The sequence below is a fragment of the Mustela lutreola genome, chromosome 8, assembly GCF_030435805.1.
Source record: "Mustela lutreola isolate mMusLut2 chromosome 8, mMusLut2.pri, whole genome shotgun sequence".
Classification (NCBI taxonomy): Eukaryota; Metazoa; Chordata; class Mammalia; order Carnivora; family Mustelidae; genus Mustela; species Mustela lutreola.
The window spans coordinates 13,819,641-13,840,892 of NC_081297.1; the positions used below are offsets into that span (position 1 = coordinate 13,819,641).

The following is a 21,252-nucleotide window of genomic DNA, read 5'->3' on the forward strand; positions in this document are numbered from 1 at the left end:
GTACAAAATACTTAGAAATAGCAAGAGGGTTGCACTGATTGACTAATCACTCATCCACATGATGGCAATCACAATGGCTGGTAGATCTATATGACTTGTAATCCTAGTAATTCTTACAGTGGTCGAGCGCTTAATGATACTGTTCGAAGGGCTTTGAACACATTAACACATGCACGCATGCGCACGCGCGCGCACACACACACACACACACACACATTGTAGAATGGGAAAAGATTATAGAGAAGACTTGCTTTCTTTCCCCATTGCAGTTCAGTATTCTTTGAATTCTTAAGATTTGTCTGTTATTTTATGATAAGTAATAACAGTGATATTACCTGTTTGAAATCACTCCTGCTCGAAAATTTTGATACTTACACTGTTAAACCCCCTTTTTACTGGAGTCTCTGTCCTGGTGCTGCTGCCTTACATTTGCAAGAGCTGATTTCTCTGCAGCTTTTCCCAGCTGGGCTTTCAGGGGCTTCCACTGGTAAATGGAAGTTGGCTGTGGCCCATGGACGTTGACAAACAATACAAATCAGGGCCTCCTCTCAGCTGCCCCCAGAACAGAGCCCTGGTTTACGATAGTGCACCTCAGAGATAGTACCCAGTCTCCCTTGTCTCTCTCTCTCTCTTCCCCTACCCTCTCCTTCCTGTTTCCTTCCTCTCCTCTGCCTGATGGCATCTTCCTCTTTTCTTTTTTCCTTCCTTCCTCTCCAGTATGTGCCAGATACTTAGTGCTTTCGTGGAGCTTAGAATTTAGCAGGGATAACAGATACTAAGAAATAACCATATAAATGATTACTTCGTACGGTTAGGAGAAATGCTAAAAAGAAACCGAGAAAGACATGAGAGGGTATGAAAGGGACATCTGCTGTGGTCTGAGACGGTCGCAAAAGAATGGCCTGTATTGTTGTTGCTTGCTTTAATTAAATTAATAGTTAATCTTTTTGTCTTTTAATTAACCTATTACATTTGGCATTTTACTCACTAACCAGAGTATAATAGCAGTGAATGCTCGTTATTTTTTTCTGCTGAGCATTGCAGCTAATTGTGTGTGTGTGTGAGTGTGTGTGTGTGTGTGTGTGTGTGTATTATATAGTGAATCATACAACTGCATTGCTGACAGTACAGGTATTTTGTTCCTAAAAACATGGATGCCACTACTAAAATGTATCATCTGAACTTTGCACATCATCCTTAATATTGTCTGTATCAGGCAGTCTGCAGATTCTGTGCTTCTGTTTTGAAGTAGCTTAGCATGGATGCGGATACATTTTGAAAGTGCACTGAAGGTCAAGTGCATTTAGCATTTCGTGTTTTTTAACTTACTTGAGCTCAAGTGCTTTCTCATATTGCAGGAATTTCTACAAAAATAGTTTTCTCAGTTTGGTTTATCTAAGAGTAGAAACCTCAAGCTTATAAATTTTCAGCATCATTCCCTTTTCTATCTATTTTGCTTTCCTTCTCCTGGGCTCTAGAAGTTCTCTGATAAGTCTTTCCTCTGTTACCAGGCTCAGTCTCAGGGAGCAATTACCTTTAAGATTATACCCAGCATCAAAGAGGAGACTCCATCTAAAGAAGGCAAGGTAATCATTCCTTAAAAAATCCTTTTTTGTTTTTGTTTCTTTGGCGGTGGCGGGTGCTAATGTTTTCCCATCCTCTTTGTCACAGTGAATTCATTTTCATATTCTCTTTTTGAGAAAAAAGTCATTTTTTTTGGGGGGGGGACACCTGTTTGGCTCAGTCGGTTAAGCATCTGTCTTCCGCTCGGGTCTTGATCCCAGAGTCCTGGGATCGTATCCCACAACGGGCTCTCTGCTCAGCGGGGAGCCTGCTTCTCCCTCTGCCTTCCCTCCTCCACCTTGATGCTCTCATGCTCTCTCTCTCTCTCATAAATAAATAAATAAAATCTTTTTTAAAAAATAAAATAAAAATTATTCTTTTTTCTTTAAAAAAAAAAAAGTATCCTTAAATCAAAGAAGAATCTTGGCCCTTTCCCATTTATTTATTTATTTTTTTAATATTTATTCCTTTTAAATGAAACTCTCTTCCAGATGTTTATCAAAGCCCTCTTTGACTATGACCCTAATGAGGATAAAGCAATTCCATGTAAGGAAGCTGGGCTTTCTTTCAAAAAGGGAGATATTCTTCAGATTATGAGCCAGGATGATGCAACGTGGTGGCAGGCAAAGCACGCGGATGATGCCAATCCCAGGGCAGGCTTGATTCCCTCAAAGCATTTCCAGGAAAGGTGAGCTGCTGGCGCACGAATAGTGGTATCTCTTCAAATGACCTTTTGTTCTCTGCAAAATAGCAGTGGAAGAGAGTTGTGATAAAAGGAGCACTAAAACCTTGCTTTAGAATCCTTTATCCCTCAGGTTTGGATTTCTGTTTTGTCTAACTAAGGATGAATAGTGACCAAAAATAATACGACAGGACCCGGTCATATTCGGTTTTTGTGATGAAGCAACTGGAAAAATAGCACATTAATGTCTGAAACTCTATTGATGTGAAAGATGGTGGGGAAAGAAGAGTGATTTTGGAGTGGGGATGACTTATAAAAATTTGAAAAGGAGGGGATTTATTTTTTAATTTGAAGAGATTGCATTGTGTTCATTTTTACCCCCTGGCTTCCTGTTTCCCCCTCCCTTGGGACTTTTAATATTTTGGTGTTATATTAATCTTGGATCTGTACTGAAAATTGATAGGCATTGACCTTCTTTTTCCCCCAGGAGATTGGCTCTGAGACGACCAGAAATACTAGTTCAGCCCTTGAAAGTTTCCAACAGGAAATCATGTAAGTTTGTTCATAAAAATGCAGAGTAACTAAATCTCGCTGTTTATTTTTGACTATTAAAGCAGGTGTTTGTGGGAGGACGAGAGCTCGTGGTGCCTTGTGATGGCTTTCGGATCATCATTTCACGGCAACCAAATAAGAAACGCGCAGTAGAATATTTAAGTGAATCTTTTGAAGAAAGGGGGTGTTTGTGGTTGTTTGTAATAAACCCATGACTCACACTTTAAGCAGCTAACTAGCAAGGCTACCCTTCTTGACTTCTGAACGTGGGTGTTCTTATAAATGTAACCTCAAATGCAACGCTTTTATTCCTCCAAACCTAGAAGGTTCGGGTAAGACACTTCTTGGTAAAATCAGGGGAAGGAAATCTGCTACTTTCCTGGGCACAAAGGCAGTTGGGCCTGAGAAGAGTTGTTCTTGTTCTTAGCTCCTTGCTTGTCCAGAAATCAGAGTAACTCTGACCTTCAACGCGCCTGTTTGGAGTTGTTACAAGAAAGGATTAAAACAAAACAAGTGCAGGAAAAGGAAGAGGAAGGGTTACTGAGAGAAAGATAGTGCGGGTCGGGCTGCCTTCTTTTCCTCCTTCACACTCCTGTTGTCTCAGCTTCCCCTCTACGCCCCGCCCCCTCAGCCCTGTCAAGTCCCCATCCCATAAATTTCCTCCTCCATCTCCCTAAACATTTCATGGTTCTAGGTATTTTTAAGAGTTAAAAAAAAAAAAAAAGCCTTTTGTTTTCAGTACAGAGATTGTCCATTAAAAGACGAACGCACAAGTAAAATGGTGCTGGAATCTTACCCCAACATCTGGTTTTAGTATTGTCGCATTTTTCACATCTCCTGTTATTTCTGTCAGTTTGTCGACGCGTATCGCGCAGCAATTACAGTTTAAGAGAGCCAAACTACGGTCGAGTATAGTATAAATCTCACTAGCAAGCGGATACTTCAGGTGGAGCACTGATTCAAAAGCCTGCTTGTTCTTGCTCCGTTGAGTCTGGGCCGAAGGAAAACCCCCTTGTCATAGAATGCCGCATGGATTGTGACATCGGAAAGTGCACAGTTTAACCAGAGGTTGCATCGTTCCTAAGTGCGATGAGTTTTTGCTGGCAGAGCCTCCACGGCGGCCACCTCCCTGGCCCTTGGAGGGATTTCTAAATTGGGGTCCTGCAGGCTTCTTTACACATTTGGTGCCTGGGGGTTACAATGTGTGTCACACGAGAAGGAAATCAGTGTGATTCTATTCGAATCTGAATCCTACTCCCAATTTGTTTGAGTCTTAGGCCACTTAGAGATGTCCAGTTGGTAGAATTGTGAATTTTCATTTACTTGTTTTTATAAATGTGTTTCTTAAAAAAAAAAAAACCTACATAAAATGTGTATATTGTCTTTCTAACAGCTCTCCTAAAACTAGTTGCAGTATAAATGTGTGTGAATGTCAGAAGGAGTGTTTGTGGGCTTTTAATTATAATGGGCAATGTTTGTCTGGTAATATGAGGAGTTTTTATGTGATAGTCTTTAATATTTGACTCTGAAAAATATTCCAAAATTACTAACATGTCCTTATCTGGATGTTTTAGGGTTTTTTGTTTTCTGTTTGTTTTTTTGTTTTGTTTTGTTTCTGCTGCCTCTTGAAGACGATTTAGGAATGTTTACTGATTCCCATCCACACTTCCTTCCTTTCCTTCTTTTCTATTTTTTTTTTTTAATTAGACTTAATTCATGGACATTCGTGTATTGGTGGTTCTCATATAGGGATGTTCTCTATTTTTAAATAAAAACAAATCGGGTCAACATTATCCAGATCACTAGTGTGTAGTAAATGTGGCCTTATTCAGAGAGACAGTCTGTGTCTATGAAGCTTAAATAGAAAGTTAGTACTTTTATTGTCAAATAATCAGAGTTCCATTTGAAGTTTTTTTTTTTTAATGTTTTCTCCTAAATCCCTGAACTCCAAAGTTTTGCAAAAATTATTATACTGGTTCTGAATATTTTTAAGGTCATTTAAAAGCACTTTGTTCACTTTGTTCTGTAATCTGTGTATCTGATAGTGATTCTTTACATAACTACCCTTGTAAACTATAAAGGCCATCTAACCCAACACTTTCTGGACTTCAACATTTGGTACCTAGAAGATTTTTAGGATAGGACATCCATCTTGTCCTTTGCTAAACTACAGAATAACATTATGAAGAAAAACAGAAAGTTAACATAAAATCTTTTATTTATATGACTTTGAATAATAATTCATAAACTAGGTTTTAAGAAACGTTTCTAATTTAATGTAAATATTTTAAAAGAGAAATAATTCTGTCATGCTGGTGTTTTATAAATTTATTATAAAATAGTCATATTGATAATTTTTGGCACTAAATTGTACAAGTGCGCTTAAAACCTATGAGATTGTGTTAAACGGTGAATTTAGAATAATGACTTCAATCAGATAATAATATGTATCATATTAGCCAGTTAACTTCTTTCAGAGAATAATTGCCTGCATTACTGTGGTCTTACTCTTTATTTGACTCACGGTATATCATCATAACTCAAGTTCGCATGGAGGAAAAGCTCTGGAAATTTAAGGGTTCAGTCAATGTCAAGATCAAAGTCAGAAAGGACTGGAGAAGGCATTTATGTGGAATCGAGCTATAGATCCTGACTCCATGGTAGATAAAGACAGGAGCCATAAAACTGACATCTTCAGGCTTTAAAACTGGCATCTTTACGCCAAACTGTGGTATTCATCTTAATGCTTGGTTATTTCCTCTCCTCAAGAATCTTGGCATATCTGATACAGATTGAGAAAATAGGCTTCTCGAACAAAATAATCTGCCTCTTGTAATTAAACATTCCTTAAAAATATGCACTCTTAAAACTAAAGCGTAAATGAATCTTAGAAGCTTGGTAGAGGGGACTCTTCCCCACTTCCTCCTCCAACAAAGAAATTGGTAATAGAATTCTGTGTTCCCTCCCTTTCTCCATCATCCGATGAGAGGCTCTCACATAATGGATTTACCTTAGTAATAGAGACAGAACAGCCTAGAAGTCTGATCAGTTCTCTTTGACATGACCGACTTTTAGATTTTTACATGAAAGACACAGGTTAAGTGTTTTGGAAATTAGTTTAAAGCCTGTCTTAAGTAACGTATAGAAGTTTTAAGGACAGCCATTTGGCAGCTTGCAATTTTTGTGTCGATATTACTGAAAGTACTCTGTGATTTTTCTGCCAAAAGCTTATTTTTTTATAGTTCAGTTGCATATATAAAGCAATATGATCTTACCTAGCCTTCAAAAAGAAATATGATTTTCTTTGATTAATTAAAATGCTTTTGTTCCGTTTCTGTTGAAATTAAACTTTATAAGTTTTTGTCTTCCTAATAATACAAACATTAGTAACTTAGACTTCAACAGTATATAACATTTTAAATCTAGTTTACAGGGTTTGCAGAAAAACCTCCTCTTATTCAAGTAGTGTATGTTACAGGAGAAGATTCCGGTATGATTTTTGTTTATGGTGCTTAGTTTCTTTTTTTAGTTATTGAAGTATAAATACCTTAAAAGATCTCATACTGCTGATTGAATAATATCCATTAAAAATTTTTCTTTTACAAAACAGTTCTTACAGAATTTTTGTAATTAAAAAAAAATCCTGAAGGTATGATTTTTTTTTTAAAGATTTGAAGGTAAAAATACAAAATACTGTATCTTAGAATCTGTTTTAACCAAATGTCACTGCTGTCGTATGGGTACAAGAGAAAATATTTAACTGGAGCCAGAGGTGTCCATTCAAGCAGCATATAACCAAGTCCACTCAAAGACAAGCATTTCGTGGGTTGAAGATCACAATCTACCAACAGTACAGTTTAAACACGGAATGAGCAAATTCACTCTTCATGGTGTCAATGTTTTGGAAGGCCAAGCATTTGAGAATAATATATATACAATGTTCTAGGCTGTTACAACTATTCAAACTGAGTAAGCTCCTTTCTCCTGGCATCTTAACCAGTAATTTTTTTTTTTAAAGATTTATTTTTTTTTTATTTGACAGACAAAGATCACAAGTAGGCAGACCGGCAGGTGGAAAGAGAGGAGGAAGCAGGCTCCCTGCTGAGCAGAGAGCCCGATCCCAGTACCCTGGGATCATGACCTGAGCTGAAAGCAGAGACTTTCACCCACTGAGCCACCCAGGTGCCCCTTAAACAGTAATTATTTAGTGTGCTCATATATAAAGTTAATTAAGAAATTAACAAGTAGGTTGCTTATGTTCTTATATTAAATTTGTATGCCTAAAACTCTGTCAAATATTTCTTAATATTGGTGGGGTTTTGTGTTAACAGAAACATAGGGGGTTTTAAAAAATACTGAAAGTAGCCCCCCGACCCCAATATTTACTGATATTCTTTGGAAAATGCCAAAGTTCAGAGTTTGTGTGGACAGAGGTGCAGATGAATTAGGCTGTAAACTGTATGTCTGACTGTTTATGTCAGGAGATGGTTGAGGTGATGGCCTAATTATTATTGCTCACTTTTCATCTCAGTCGACTGTGTTCTTCTTATATAAATTGAAGATACTCTTTCTAGAACACTCTCAGAAGGTACAGCTTTTCGCTTTTCCATTTGAAGGGTTCCAAGCCATACTGTCTCTTGCCTTTGTCTTGGGAACCCAATGCTATGCAGGTAAGAAAGGGCTGATTAACTATTAAGGGTGTACTCTGTGGTCACAGGTTATGGCAGACTTTTAGGAAGATTGATGTGGGTAGAGGGAGGCAGAAGAAAGCACAGCTTTGACCCTGTAAATGCGATCACACACCTATAAAGACACAATGTCTCCAACTGTCCAGAGTATCTGACGTTGCCCTGCTCAGAGGAGCTGGCAGCCAGCAGCATGGAGAATCTCCCCCTGCCCTCTTGCATGGGGCTCATCTTGCCGAAGCATCACCACTCCGTTCTCTGAAGACAGCCACAATTACTCTCTGTGACCTTCTTGGCTTCTCTTCTGTGGTTCTGTAGTTTTCCTGTCTTGCTCGTCAGTGCTTGAAGATTGGAGAGTGAACTCCTTTTAGGCCGGGGAGGGTCAGGCTGTGGGGGAAGAGACAAGAAGCTGGTGTGCTGGGAGGGTATGGAGAGCAGACAGGAAGCTTGAAATTAACTTTTTTGACTCCTCCCCCCCCCCCCCCCCCACCAACTTGTATTTCCTAGCATACAGTTAGAGTAACTAAAGAGTGATTTTGGCTTGATTGTATAGCATGGTACTTAAAAACGCAAACTCTGAAGCCAGATCGTGTGGGCCCCTGTTTCAGAGTGCTTCGTTTCTCTGTCCCTCTGGTTGCCATCTGTGACACGGAGGGAACAGTACTGGCTTCGTGGAGCGGTGCGAGAATTCAGTGCGTTTATGCATTTAGTGTACACAGAACAGTGCCTTCGTTAAGAATATAGTTCAGAATCGTGCAGTTGTCCCAAATGTCTCTGAAATCAACCTTTTCTATGTTTTCCTCTTTGTTCAGACTTGCTAAGTGTAAGGAAAAGTGCTCTTTGCTTTTCCTTGCGGCTGTCCATGAAGCTTGCTGCTGGCTTGGAGGTAGATATGCATGTGGGTTATCGCACAAAAAAGAGCTTCTCTTCCTACTTAGAGCATGGAAGAAACACTCTTCTGAGAATGTACACAGCATATTCACCACTTTTTATTAGATTATTAGAATAGGGAACATGCCATACTATTTGTGACATGGAGATGTTTGTTTTTATTGTGGGTTGACCTTGGTGTTTTAATTTTTGTTCTTATGCACGTGTGTGTGAGAGACATGGCTTTTTAATCAGATGATAAAATCTGTTGGACTTGACACTGGTTCTTTAATCAGGGTGCAACACTCATTCAATCCTGTTGTTCCTTCAGAAAATACACCTTCTGTTTAATAACCCGCTTTGTGGTGGGGTGTCTGCGATTGCAGACTCTGCTCGTATTATTTTTCCTAAGCCTGATTGCTTCGCTCGGCTAATCCGTATCACATAGTTCATTGTGCATTTTCTGCTAATTTGTTTTAGATGGACGTAGCATTTCAAAGCTATGAAGGTAATGAGTGTAAATAAATTCACAGCTTGGGTGATGCTCAATACGAGCCCAAATAATAACGATTTTGCTTGTCATTTTTGCGAATATTTCAAATAGATCCTATTTGAATAGAATATGTTCAATATTCTATTTCAGTATTCTATTCAATATCAATAGAATATGTTCAAATAGATCCAATCCAGTTGGAGGACCCATAGGTATTTGAAAAAGAAAACTACAGTGGTGGTGCACACACTCTCCTAAGTGTTTTCTTTGACTGCCACTCTATAGTTTGGAGAGAGGAGTGAGCGGAAAACTGTCCCGATCAGCTCTATTTGTTCTCCAAAGTCTCATAGCAAAATGTGTTCTACCTTGACTTGTGGTTCGACTTTGCTTCTATTGAATTGCCAATTCTTTTTCCACCTTTAACTGAAGGCGAGTGTCCTCAGTCACATGGAACTCTTAAATTTCTTTCCTATTAGTAGCAATTAGTGATTTTTAGAATTATTCTTTAAAATACCTCTTATTAATACTGTAGCCAGAATGAAGTAAAGGGGCTCTTCCTGACTCATTTCATATGTGTAATAAATTGATAATACTGTTAAATTTACAGGATATTGAGACATTTTAAGGGCATTTTAAGGGTTGTTTCTAAATATATATTCTAAGTGTTAAACAGATTAGTTTATAAACAGAAATGTCCTATGAAAATAATCCCCCATTGAAGGTATTACTTTGGAAATTTTTTTTTCCTTATTATTTTTCCCATTTGGGCATTTAATAAGCTGAATGAAGGCTTTGCGCTTTTACTGCTTTAGTGTACGTATTCTTTTCAGACCAGGACTACAGTGCAGTCTAAAACGTAGTTTATCATGAATTCTGTTTGTTGACTAATAATTTTGAAATATTTAAAATACATTTCTTTTTCCCCTTTGGCTTTTCTAAGATGAGGAAACAGTTGAGTGTGGTAGGTAGATTTTTTTTTTTCCTCCCTCAGATGCATCTTCTTCCTCCTTTTAATTGTATTTTCTGCACATTTAATCATTTCCTTTCTCATTTTCTTTGTGCTTCTCAGAGGAAATTAAAGGTACATGTATAAAAGTTTCCCTGCCCCAGTCTACTAATTTTATTTTAGTACAACTATGTGTGGGTTAAATTGAATATAGCAAGTAGTTTATAGAAGATTATTATATATCCAAGCTTCCATCTTGATGTTACAGTACCAAAACGCATGGTTGGACTCTGTTTGAGAACTGTACTGTTTTTGCTTCATATAGCAGAAATAAGGAAAGTAATCTGATAATACATTGGTTTTGTCTCTGTCGGTAGTCTCAATGTTATTCAGATCTATCGGCATTCTTTGTTTAACATAAAGATGTCAGGGGAATCTTCTCAACTATTTGATTTCAGCACATGCTGTGCTAATAGTTCCAGAAACATATTTATGTGAAGATAAGGGATCTATAGTAATAAGTACCCACTACTTCAATTAAATTTTTAAGATATGCATAACCCAGTTTTCACTTAACTCCAAGGAATAATTAATAACACATTGTTTATTTTAAAATGTTTTCGTCCGTTCATTTTTTTCAAAAACCAAACAAAAAGAGAACTAGTATGCCTTGATTCCTTCCCAACACAGAATTTCTTCCCCTCCAAAGCAAGGATGTATCTTAATCTCAACGTCTTTGTCTAATCTAAAGTCAGTGCTATATTTTACATATTATCAAAGAGCCTGATTTACAAAAATAAATTGACTTTGGGGGATCAAGTGTTGTAATTTTCTTAACTACGGAAAGTATAAACAGTGCAGGCAGATCTTTTACAATTTTCTTGGAACTGCATCAAGGAACCCCTGAAGGAGGCTGAAACACAAAATTGCATGATGTCTTAAAACATCACTTGAAGCTTAAATGTAAAACAAAACGTTTTATGTTTAAGAGTGGCGTTGTGAGGGCTGTTCTATGCTGTGCTTTACATAATTGTTTTAAGTAATTTATTTTTTGCATCTGTGGCTGGGCTTCTAACTGTTCTGCTTTATTTCTTGGCTTTTGTTCTGTATGCTTTTATACTCCATCCAGAAGATGCTGAATATGCTGGTAACCACAGTGGAACGTATATAGGTGAGCAACTGGTCGTGGAAGAGGATTTCTTTCTTTCTGTTGCTTTCTCCAAAACCAGGATGTTGTTTTACCTTAAGTGAGCGTGTTTGCACTAGCATGCTCTCGTGTTTGGTGGGGATGGGGGTGTGTGTGTAGCATGAACCTTTATGTTAAACAGGCTCCATGGCTTGAACATAAAGGAATTCATAGTGTGCTTTCATGTTGTTGTTCCAGAAGCTTCCCAGATGCTCTGTTTTTGTAAATCATTCATCTGTTTTTGGGTAGAAGAGGAAAAGTGTTTGTGGCGAAGTCATTTGACTCAGTTAACCGTGTCTGCACTTTTCTCAGTTATCTGATTAGCTGTTAATTAGCCAAAGCTAAACAACTTCTTCCAACATTTTTGGTTTTGTTCCCTGATGATGGGTTAATCACATGGCGCCTCTTTGGGTAACCATTGACTGAACATCCCCAAATATAATGAAGCCTGTGATTGCCATGCTGTTCTGTTTCACCAGGAGACATTCCCAGAGTGGCCAAGGGATGTTACAAACCCAAACCAAGGTATCTAGAAGCTGTTAAATGCATCAGAATTCTCGTCAGCTGCCTCCCACTTCAGACCTTCCCCACCCTTGCCGTGACCATGTCCCCGCCTGTACGAGTGCTGGGTCATAGCATAGAAACACAGGTTGAGAGAGAACCGCTTCAACCTCCTTATTTTTAGATTAGTATTTATGTATATGATATCTCTTGGTTATTGAAGAAATTGGCCAGATATAGTATTTGGTAGTTAATATATATTATCTCTACTCCTGTAAGATTGGTGGGGATTTTTTTTTCCCACTTTACAGAAAGGAAACTGAGTGTCAGAAAATTAGCAGGAATTATCTCCAAATCTACAGGTAGAGAATGGGGCCTCCCAAGTTTCACATTCACATCTGTGCATGTATGAAGCCTATACTTTATCTTTGACAGCATGCTGTCAAAGATAAAGTATACCTTTTGTGTTGTATTCTACAAAACAAACCCCATGCAGAAATGTAGAACATTCTAGTTTTTAGGCTAGAAAAATTATAATCGGATGGTCAAGGAGAGGTTAAACTTCCATTAATTCTTTACTCATTTCAGAACAGTACAGTGTGCCTGATACTCTGTATCGCTTAACACACCTCTCCTTAGACCCTCAGAAACTTTGTGTTTTTATTTTTTGAAACTGTTTGCATTTTATTTATTTATTTTTAATTCACACAGGATGTATTATTTGTTTCAGGGGTACAGGTCGGTGATTCATCCGTCTTACACAATTCACAGCGCTCATCATAGCACATACCCTCCCCAGTGTCCAGCCCCCAGCCACCCCATCCTTCCCATGCCCTCCCCTCCAGCAACCCTCAGTTTGTTTCCTGAGATGAAGAGTCTCTTATGGTTTGTCTCCCTCTCTGGTTTTGTCTTATTTCACTTTTCCCTCCCTTCCCCTATGATCCTCTGCCTTGTTTCTCAAGTTCCTCATAGCAGTGAGATCTTATGTTAATGTCTTTCTCTAATTGACTTGTTTCACTCAGCATAATGCCCTCTAGTTACATCCAAGTCATTGCAAATGGCAAGATTTTGTGTGTGTGTGTTTTTTTTTTGATGGATGCATAATATTCCAGTGTGTGTGGAATCATCCAGAACTCATTTATCTTTATCCATTCATCTCTTGATGGACATCTGGGTTCTTTCCATAGTTTGGCTGTTGTGGACATTGCTGCTGTAAACATTCAGGTGCACGTGCCCTTTTGAATCACTACATTGTATCATTGGGGTAAATACCTAGTAGTGCAGTTGCTAGGTCATAGGGTTGCTCTATTTTCAACTTTGTAGGGAACCTCTATACTGTTTTCCAGAGTGGCTGCACCAGCTTGTAGAAGGGTTCCCCTTTCTCTTCACCCTCACCAGCATCTGTCATTTCCTGTTAATTTTAGCCACTCTGATTGGTGTGAGGTGGTATCTCACTGTGGTTTTGATTTGTATTTCCCTGATGCCGAGTGATATTGAGCACTTTGTCATGTTTCTGTTGGCCACTTGGATGTCTTCTTTGCAGAAATGTCTGCTCATGTCTTCTGCCCATTTCCTGATTGGATTATTTGTTCTTTGGGTGTTGAGTTTGATAATTTCTTTATGGATTTTGGACACTAGCCTTTTATCTGTTACGTCATTTGCAAATATCTTCTCCCATTATGTCGGTTGTCTTTTGGTTTTGTTGACTGTTTCCTTTGCTGTGCAAAAGCTTTTGATCTTGATGAAGTCCCAATAGTTCATTTTTGTCCTTCCCTTGCCTTTGGCTATGTTTCTAGGAAAAAGTTGCTGTGGCTGAGGTTGAAGAAGTTGCTGCCTGTGTTCATCTCAAGGATTTGGAGGGATTCCTATCTCACACTGAGGTCTTTCATCCATTTGGAGTCTATTTTTCTGTGTGGTATAAGGAAATGATCCGGTTTCATTTTTCTGCATGTGGCTATCCAATTTTCCCAACATCCTTTGTTGAAGAGACTTTTTTCCATTGTACATTCTTTCCTGCTTTGTCGAAGATTAGTTGACCACAGAGTTGAGGGTCCATTTCTGTTTTCTCTATTTGGTTCCATTGATCTTTGTTTCTGTTTTTTGCCAGTACCATACTGTCTTGATGATTACAGCTTTGTAATAGAGCTCGAAGTCCGGAATTGTGATGCCACCAGCCTTGATTTTCTTTTCCAACATTCTTCTGGCTATTTGGGCTCTTTCCTGGTTCCATATAAATTTTAGGATTATTTGTTCCATTTCTTATTTAAAAAAAAAAAAAAGACATTTTGATAGGGATTGCGTTAAATCTGTAATTGCTCTAGTTAACATAGACATTTTCACAATATTTTTTCTTCCAATCCATGAGCATGGAACGCTCTTCCATTTTTTTGTGTCTTCCTCAATTTCTTTCATGAGTAATCTGTAGTTTTCTGAGTATAGATTCTTTGCCTCTTTGGTTAGATTGATTCCTAGGTATCTTATGGTTTTGCAGTTGTAAGTGGGATTGACTCCTTAGTTTCTCTTTCTTCTGTCTTGCTGTTGTGTATAGAAATGCAACTGATTTCTGTGCACCGATTCTATATCCTGACACTTCACTAAATTCCTCTATGAGTCCTAGCAGCTTTGGTATACCCCCAGAAACTTTAATGACTTCAGGGAGCAAATGTTTCTTTTCCTGAGTCTGTGGTCAGCTGAGCGGCTCTGCTGTGCTCTGTCAGCTTGGTGAACCAGAGTGGTAGTTGGGCTAGCCTGTGGTTGGTTTGGTGGGTGGGATGCTTACCTGAAGTAAAACTGTTTCTGTGTCCTATAGTTTTTCATCCTCCAGTACGCTCGCTCATAACTCATCTCAAAGTTCCAGGGAGCAACAGAAAAAAACAATTTCGAGTATGTTAGTGCTGGTGAAGCTGATGTCTCATTGGCCAAAACCAGCCTCGTGGCCAAGCCAGCATATGTGTGTGAGGCGACTGTTCAGGAGTTTGGATTTAGGGAGATGTGAAGAGATGGACTGACTTTACTATAAGCTTCTACCGCTCTCTAAAATAGAGAGGTACCTACTCTCCCCAACTTCCAGGGTGTATACTGGGTCAGTTAAATGGCGAGTGTATATCCAAGTAACTGTGGCTTAAAGCAGTATCTGATGAGAGTCATATAAATGCTGTAATTCAGGAGTTGAGGGGACAGCTCCCCAGCCTGACACAGTTAATGATCCAGTCCCACAAGGAATGACATGAGATCCGGGCACCAAGGGTTAGGTGAGATTATAGTTTAGCAGCGGGGCATGAAGGTAGAAGCAGTAACACGGAGAGAGGTGACTGTTGGAGAGCATAAGGCATATTTGAGATTGGGTGAGGTGATGCATGTGCTCTTTGTTACATTCTCTGTTGCACTCTGGAACCCTGAGACTACAATATGGCCTGGCTTCCTGGAAGGTGAAAAATTATAGGAAATTATAGGAAAATTATAGGGTGAAATGCCATTGGATCTGGTAAGAACTCTATTGTTATCTGGAGTCACTGATAACTGATAGCTGTTTCTCAAACAGCTTTACTGGAAGCCAGATGGCAAGGTGTTGAAGAGCGAGAGCAGACAGGGAAAGGAAGATAGCGATCAAGTTCAAAGCTGTTTTTATAGTTGAGAGTAGAAATATTTTAGTGGGACAGGAAAATGGGATCCATTCTGTAGACAGAGATGGTGAAACTGATGGTAAAGGACTGAATATCTTCATGATTTTTTTTTTTTTTTTAGAGCAGAGGTTGGGGGGAGCGGCAGAGGGAGAAAGAGAGAGAGAGTATCTTAAGCAAGCTCCATGCCTAACCTCAGAGCCTGACATGGGGCTTGATCTTACGACCCTGAGATCATGACCTGAGCTGTAGTCAGGAGCCAGACGCTGAACCGAATATGCCATCCAGGTGTCCCGAGGTTTGAAAGTCATGAAATCAAAAGTAATTGGTTGAATAAAGCCACAGCAGACTACATTGGATGGGATTGAGACAACAGGAGTGCTTTAGAGTAAAGAACTTGGCATTAGCAGGGGAGATTAAACATGCAGATACCCTATGACCCATGATAATTTTTTGGAAAAGGCAGAGTGGGCTTTGTGCTCCCAGAGGACCATACTGAACACCCAGTCACAGAGGAAACTAGGGCACCTCCTAGGTAAAATGGGAATATTATGAACCACTCAATGAGTCATATCCAACCTGGTCACACACCGACAAGCTTCAGACTATGTTTGGACAAAAGATACGTATTTTTGTTAGTCCCACAAATTTGGTAAATTTTACATAAAAATTTCTGACTCCTTTGACAAAACAGAAGACTAACTGAGGGCTTCGTTTCCCAGTGTTAATAATTCGCTGGAGTTAAGTTAGAACCGACTCTGTCAGTGGAGCCCAAGGTCTCTGGTTCCTCGCAGTCTCCACCCCTCATCGTCTTGCTGGCGCTGAGGGGGATGTTGGTAGACGTTCTCCTAATGGCTGTGTTGGTGTTTGTTTTATAACAGGGAGGTATTTCTTGGCCTCCATGTTCTCCAGTGAGGGGAAATAAAAATGACCAAAGAGTATTTCAGACAAATGTTATGACTATTTCCCTGAGGACTGACTTTTGTGCAAAATATATTTGTGTAAGGCAGTTGATAAGATTTTTTCCACCTGTCTGACTTCTGTAGGCTTTTGAATTTGCAAGCCCTGAGTACAGATTGTAGCCATCCATTCCATTCAACTTCCACTCTGAGAGAAAATTGTCCTTTCCTGTGGCAGAGAGGAAAAACCTGGTCAGTGTGTTTTAATAGATGACGTCATGACAGCATTTCATTCTAAACATTCTAAATGTTTATTTTGACACGTGTAGCGGGAGACTGCCACAGGTCCATGTACCGTGAAGTTCATTGAGCTAGGAGTTGAGAGTTAAGGGAGTCTAGCAAGGTGTCTGAGAAAAGAAGCATGTAACAAAAAAGACTTTGTTTTTAAAAAGGGCATGAAAAAATAGGCTTCATAAACTAAGCTTGTTTCTGGTAAGTTTCTTCTTTTCAAGAAACACTTCAAATTCAATGACCACAGATTTGAAACTGTCTTTTACGGGATAACCCGGTTTGATCATACTCTCTGGTTATTTTATATATAATTTAAATTACATGATTATACTATTATATTAGTACTTTGTTACATTATTACTTTGTTATAAATATATTGAACAAATGGAATGTCATGTGGAATTCTGTTTTCCTCAAAAGCCAAATCCTCAAAATGCTCCTGGATTTTGTGTTTTTTTGTTTTGTTTTGTTTTGTTTTTTTATGTTCAGTTAGCCAACATATAGTACATCATTTGTTTGTGATGTATTGTTTGATGATTCATTACTTGCGTATAACACCAAGTGGATTTTTATTTTTTATTTATTTTTCTTTCTTTTTAAAGTTTATATTTACCTTCCAGCTAGTTAACATACAATGTAATAATAGTTTCAGGTGTACAGTATAGTGATTCAACACATATATCATCCTGTGCTCGTCACAGCAAGTCCCCTCCTTAACCCCCGTCACCTGTTTCACCCATGGCCCGACTGCCTCCCCTCTGGTAACCATCAGTGTATTCTCTGTAGTTAAGAGTGGATTTTTAAGGGCGCCTGGGTGGCTCAGTGGGTTGAGCCGCTGCCTTTGCCTCAGGTCGTGGTCTCGGGGTCCTGGGATCGAGTCCCGCATCGGGCTCTCTGCTCAGCAGGGAGCCTGCTTCCTCCTCTCTCTCTCTCTCTCTCTCTCTCTGCCTGCCTCTCTGCCTACTTGTGATCTCTGTCTGTCAAATAAATAGATGGAATCTTTAAAAAAAAAAAAAAAAAAGAAAGAAAAAAAAAGTGGATTTTTAAAAGAGGTCTCATAAGTAATATGCTGACATAAATGACAAACTGTTTTATGGTAGAAGTATTATTTGGTATACAACCTTAAAATATACTGTGAGTATGATGCTGTGACTTTTTCTTGGTTTTTCTCCTTTTTTGCCCTTCAACTTATATCTTTGCCTTTTTTCCTATCAAGTTCTTTATCTGTCTCTTGTTAGTTTGATGAGCTCTTTCTATGCCATGAATATTAGTTCTCCCTGTTGGGCATATCTTTCCTGTTCTTTTGGTTGGGTTTTTACCTTTATTCCAAGATTCACAGCGTATAAATATTTCAGTATTTACATTACCACATCTGTGAATTGTTTCCTTTGTCTTCTGAGTTTTCTTTTGTGTTCCCTGTACAAAAATTTTTGAAATAATTCTAATTTTTAATTTTTTAGAAGATTTTTATTTATTTGAGAGAGAGTGAAAGTAGGAAGAAGGAGAAGCAGACTCACTGCTGAGTGGAGAGCCCAATGTGGGAGCATGAGCTGAGCCAAAGGTAGATGCTTAACTGACTGAGCCAACCAGGTGCCCTAATATATATTTTTAAGATTTTATTTATTTATTTGACAGAGGTCACAAGTAGGCAGAGAGGCAGGCAGAGAGAGGAGGAAGCAGGCTCCCTGCTGAGCAGAGAGCCCGATGCGGGGCTCGATCCCAGGACTCTGAGATCATGACCTGAGCCCAAGGCAGAGGCTTAACTCACTGAGCCACCTAGGCTCAAATATATATATTTTTTTTTATTAAAATAACATATGCATTAGGTTAAGCATATGAAATTGCTTCATACTTCTGTTCTGTAGGTCAGAAAGCAACAGAATGCCAGCAGTTTCATATGGCTTTATTTAATAAATTGTTTGGAAAGTCAAACAGTATTTGCGAGTCTTGCAGCTCCAAACAAGTATACCTTTCCCTTTCCCTTCCCTTTCCAGTCCCACCTTTTCCCTCAAGAGACAACCACATTAGCTCTGGTTAGCTGTTTCTTCTAGTATGTACAGAATATAACTGTCTTATATTAATATTTCTGGAGTTTTCCCTACTATTTTTTGAATGCCTGTCATGTTCTCGACTGCTCTAGACACTGGGGTTTCAACAAAGATGAAAACAAATACCCTTTCATACAGCTTCCATATTCGGTGTAGGTTTGGACCAACAACTAAGTAAATTATATAAGATCTTAGGTGATAATAAATGCTAAGAAGTAAAGTAAAACAGGAATGGGGTGATGGAGGAGTTGGGGAAACAGGATATCAAATATCTCTAAGGGGGTTAATGAAGACCTCTTTGAAGAGGTTGTATTTAAGTAAAAACCTGAGAAGGAGCCTCTTGAGGAATGAGAATTCCAAGGAATGGGACATGCATGTGCAAAGGCCCTGAGACAGGACCCTGATGCCTCCAAGAATCAGGAAGGAGACCTGTGTGAACAGGAGAGAAATTGATAGGATTCGAGGTTGGCAAGGTAATAGAATGGTTGTGGAGAGGACGGGGAGAGAGGGGATTCTTGGTCTCATAATAATGTGTGAGATTTGAAATCATTGAAGGGTTCTGAGCAGAGCAACAACGTGACCTGACGTATTTTTAAGGGTTACTCAGCTGGTCTTTTGAGAAGGGAACCATAAGGGAGCAAAGACTGAAACATGGAGCTATATGGGAATCCAGACAAGAAATGATTGTGGCTTGAAATAAAATATTCTTGGTGGAAGTAGTGATAATAGGTGAGATTCTGAATACATTTTACTGGTAAGACTCAAGATTTTGAGGCAAGTTGGAGAGTCAAACACCATTTTTGGACTTCGAAAACTGCAAGGGTGAAGTGGCCATTTCCTGAGATGGAAGTAGAAGTTTGAGGGGGGAGATCAGGGAACCTGTTTGGGATATACTGAGTTTATGATACGTATGTAGAGGTGTTAAATAGGCAGCTGGGTAGGCAGCTTTGAGTTCAGGCTATTGATTTAGAAGTTGTCAGAGTTAGATCACACTTAAAGTTAGGAATCTGGATGAGATCACCAGGGAGTGGGTGTAGATTTGGGCAAGAAAAGAACCCAAAGTGAAGTAGAAAAAAATGTACAGGTGTGATTCTTCTAGGAGCCAATAAAAGTAAAGTTTTAGGAAGGGAAAGAGTGATCAAATAAGATGAGGAATGAAAGCTGACCTTTGATTTAGCAGTGTGGATGTTACCAGCAACCTTGCCAAACGGTTGGTACCTTGACTGGGTTGAAAAGCATTTGCAATACCCTTTGGTGATAAAAACTTAACCTAAGAATAGAGGGGAATTTCCTCAACCTGATAAAGGGCATGAACTAAAACCCAAAAGTTAACAGCGTACTTAATAGTGAGAGCCTGAGAACTTTCTCCTCACGACCAGAAACCAAGTGACATTCTTGTCACTTAAGGTACCATAGTCCTGGAAGTGCAAGCCAGAGCAATTGGGCAAGGGAAAGAAATAGAAGTTTCCAGATAGGAAAGGAAGTGGTGAAACCATCTCTGTTTAAAGAGTACTTTATCTTGTATAGAGAAATCCTTTTTCTGCATGTGGCTTTTTTCCTCATTCTACCAATAATGTGGCGTATAACATTGATTGATTTTTCTGTATTGACCCAACCTTGTATTTCTAAGATAAATGCCACTTGCTTGTGGTGTCTAATCCTTTATATATGTTGCTGAATTTGGGTTGCTAGTATTTTGAGGAATAAGGATGTTGGTCTTTAGATTTTCTTTTTCTAGTGATATCTTTGCCTGATTTTGGTATCAGAGTAATACTGGCCTCATATGATGAGGTGGGAGGTGTTCCTGCTCTTTTTTGGGAAGCATTTGTAAACTTTGATTGTGTTAATTGTTCTCTAAACTTCTGCTAGAATTCACCAGTGAAACCATCTCATATAGGGCTTTTCTTTGTGGGAAGTTTTTTGACTGCTGACTCAATCCTTTTACTTATTAAAGGTTTATTCAGATTTTCAGTTTTAGTAGTACATCTCTAGTAATTTGTCTGTTGGATTTTGATTATCCAATTTGCTGGCATCCAGCTGTTCATAGTAGTCTCTGTTACAATCTTTTTGTTTCTTCTTGGTAATGGTGTCCCCTCTCTCATTCCTAAATTAATAATTTGGGTCTTCTCTTTTTTTATTGGTCTGTGTATGTTAAAGGTTTGTCAGTTTTGTTGATCCTTTCAAAGAATTAAAAAAATGCTTTTTATTAATTTTCTCTATCCTAAGAGATACTAAAATTTCTATGCTAACTATGAAATGCTAGTTTATTCTCAAATTTTAACATTTCCCTCCAATCCTCTGTATTACTCACACAACTGTGTACACACACACACACACACACACACACACACGAGTCTAAGGAGTTGGTTCACATGATGGTGGAATGTTGGTAAGTCAAAATCTGCAGGAAAGCCCAGCAGGCTGGAGACCCAGGGACGAATTGTAGTTTGAGTTCAAAGGCCATCTGGCGGGGAATCACTTTTTTTAGGGGAGATTAATTGTTTTTTTCTTCATGGGATTAGATGAGGCCCACCCACATTCTAGAGGGTAACCTTCTTTATTCAAAATTCACTGATGTAAAGGTTAATCTGATCCAGAAAAATACCTTCACAGAAACATCTAGAATAATGTTTGATCAGATATCTGAGCACTATGGCTCAGTCATATTCTCCTACTCTGAGTATGCCTGTGGTAATTATAGCATTGAAGACATATTTACTCTTGGGAGATTTGATAATGTCTTTCATATCAATTGCTTCTCTACTAAAAGAAGTCATTTAAACAATTCAAGTCAATAAAAATGGTTTTGTAACATTTTAGTCACTTAACTGCATATCATACAAATGACCGTGGTGTCCTGGTACACATCAAATCCTGACAGATACCACTATTTTCACACATACATTGTGGTGCTGC

At 38.7% G+C, this 21,252-nt stretch overlaps 1 protein-coding gene across 3 annotated transcripts in view; it reads left to right on the forward strand.

Annotated features, from left to right (window-relative positions):
- The window catches only part of MPP7 (MAGUK p55 scaffold protein 7), a 284,579-nt gene that overhangs the window by 203,305 nt on the left and 60,022 nt on the right, over positions 1 to 21,252 (forward strand). For all 3 annotated transcript variants that reach the window (XM_059183826.1, XM_059183828.1, XM_059183827.1), the window contains 3 exons: positions 1,512 to 1,586; positions 2,055 to 2,251; positions 2,733 to 2,797. In XM_059183826.1, the coding sequence (XP_059039809.1) occupies positions 1,512 to 1,586; positions 2,055 to 2,251; positions 2,733 to 2,797 (337 nt within the window). The remainder of the gene's footprint in view (positions 1 to 1,511; positions 1,587 to 2,054; positions 2,252 to 2,732; positions 2,798 to 21,252) is intronic.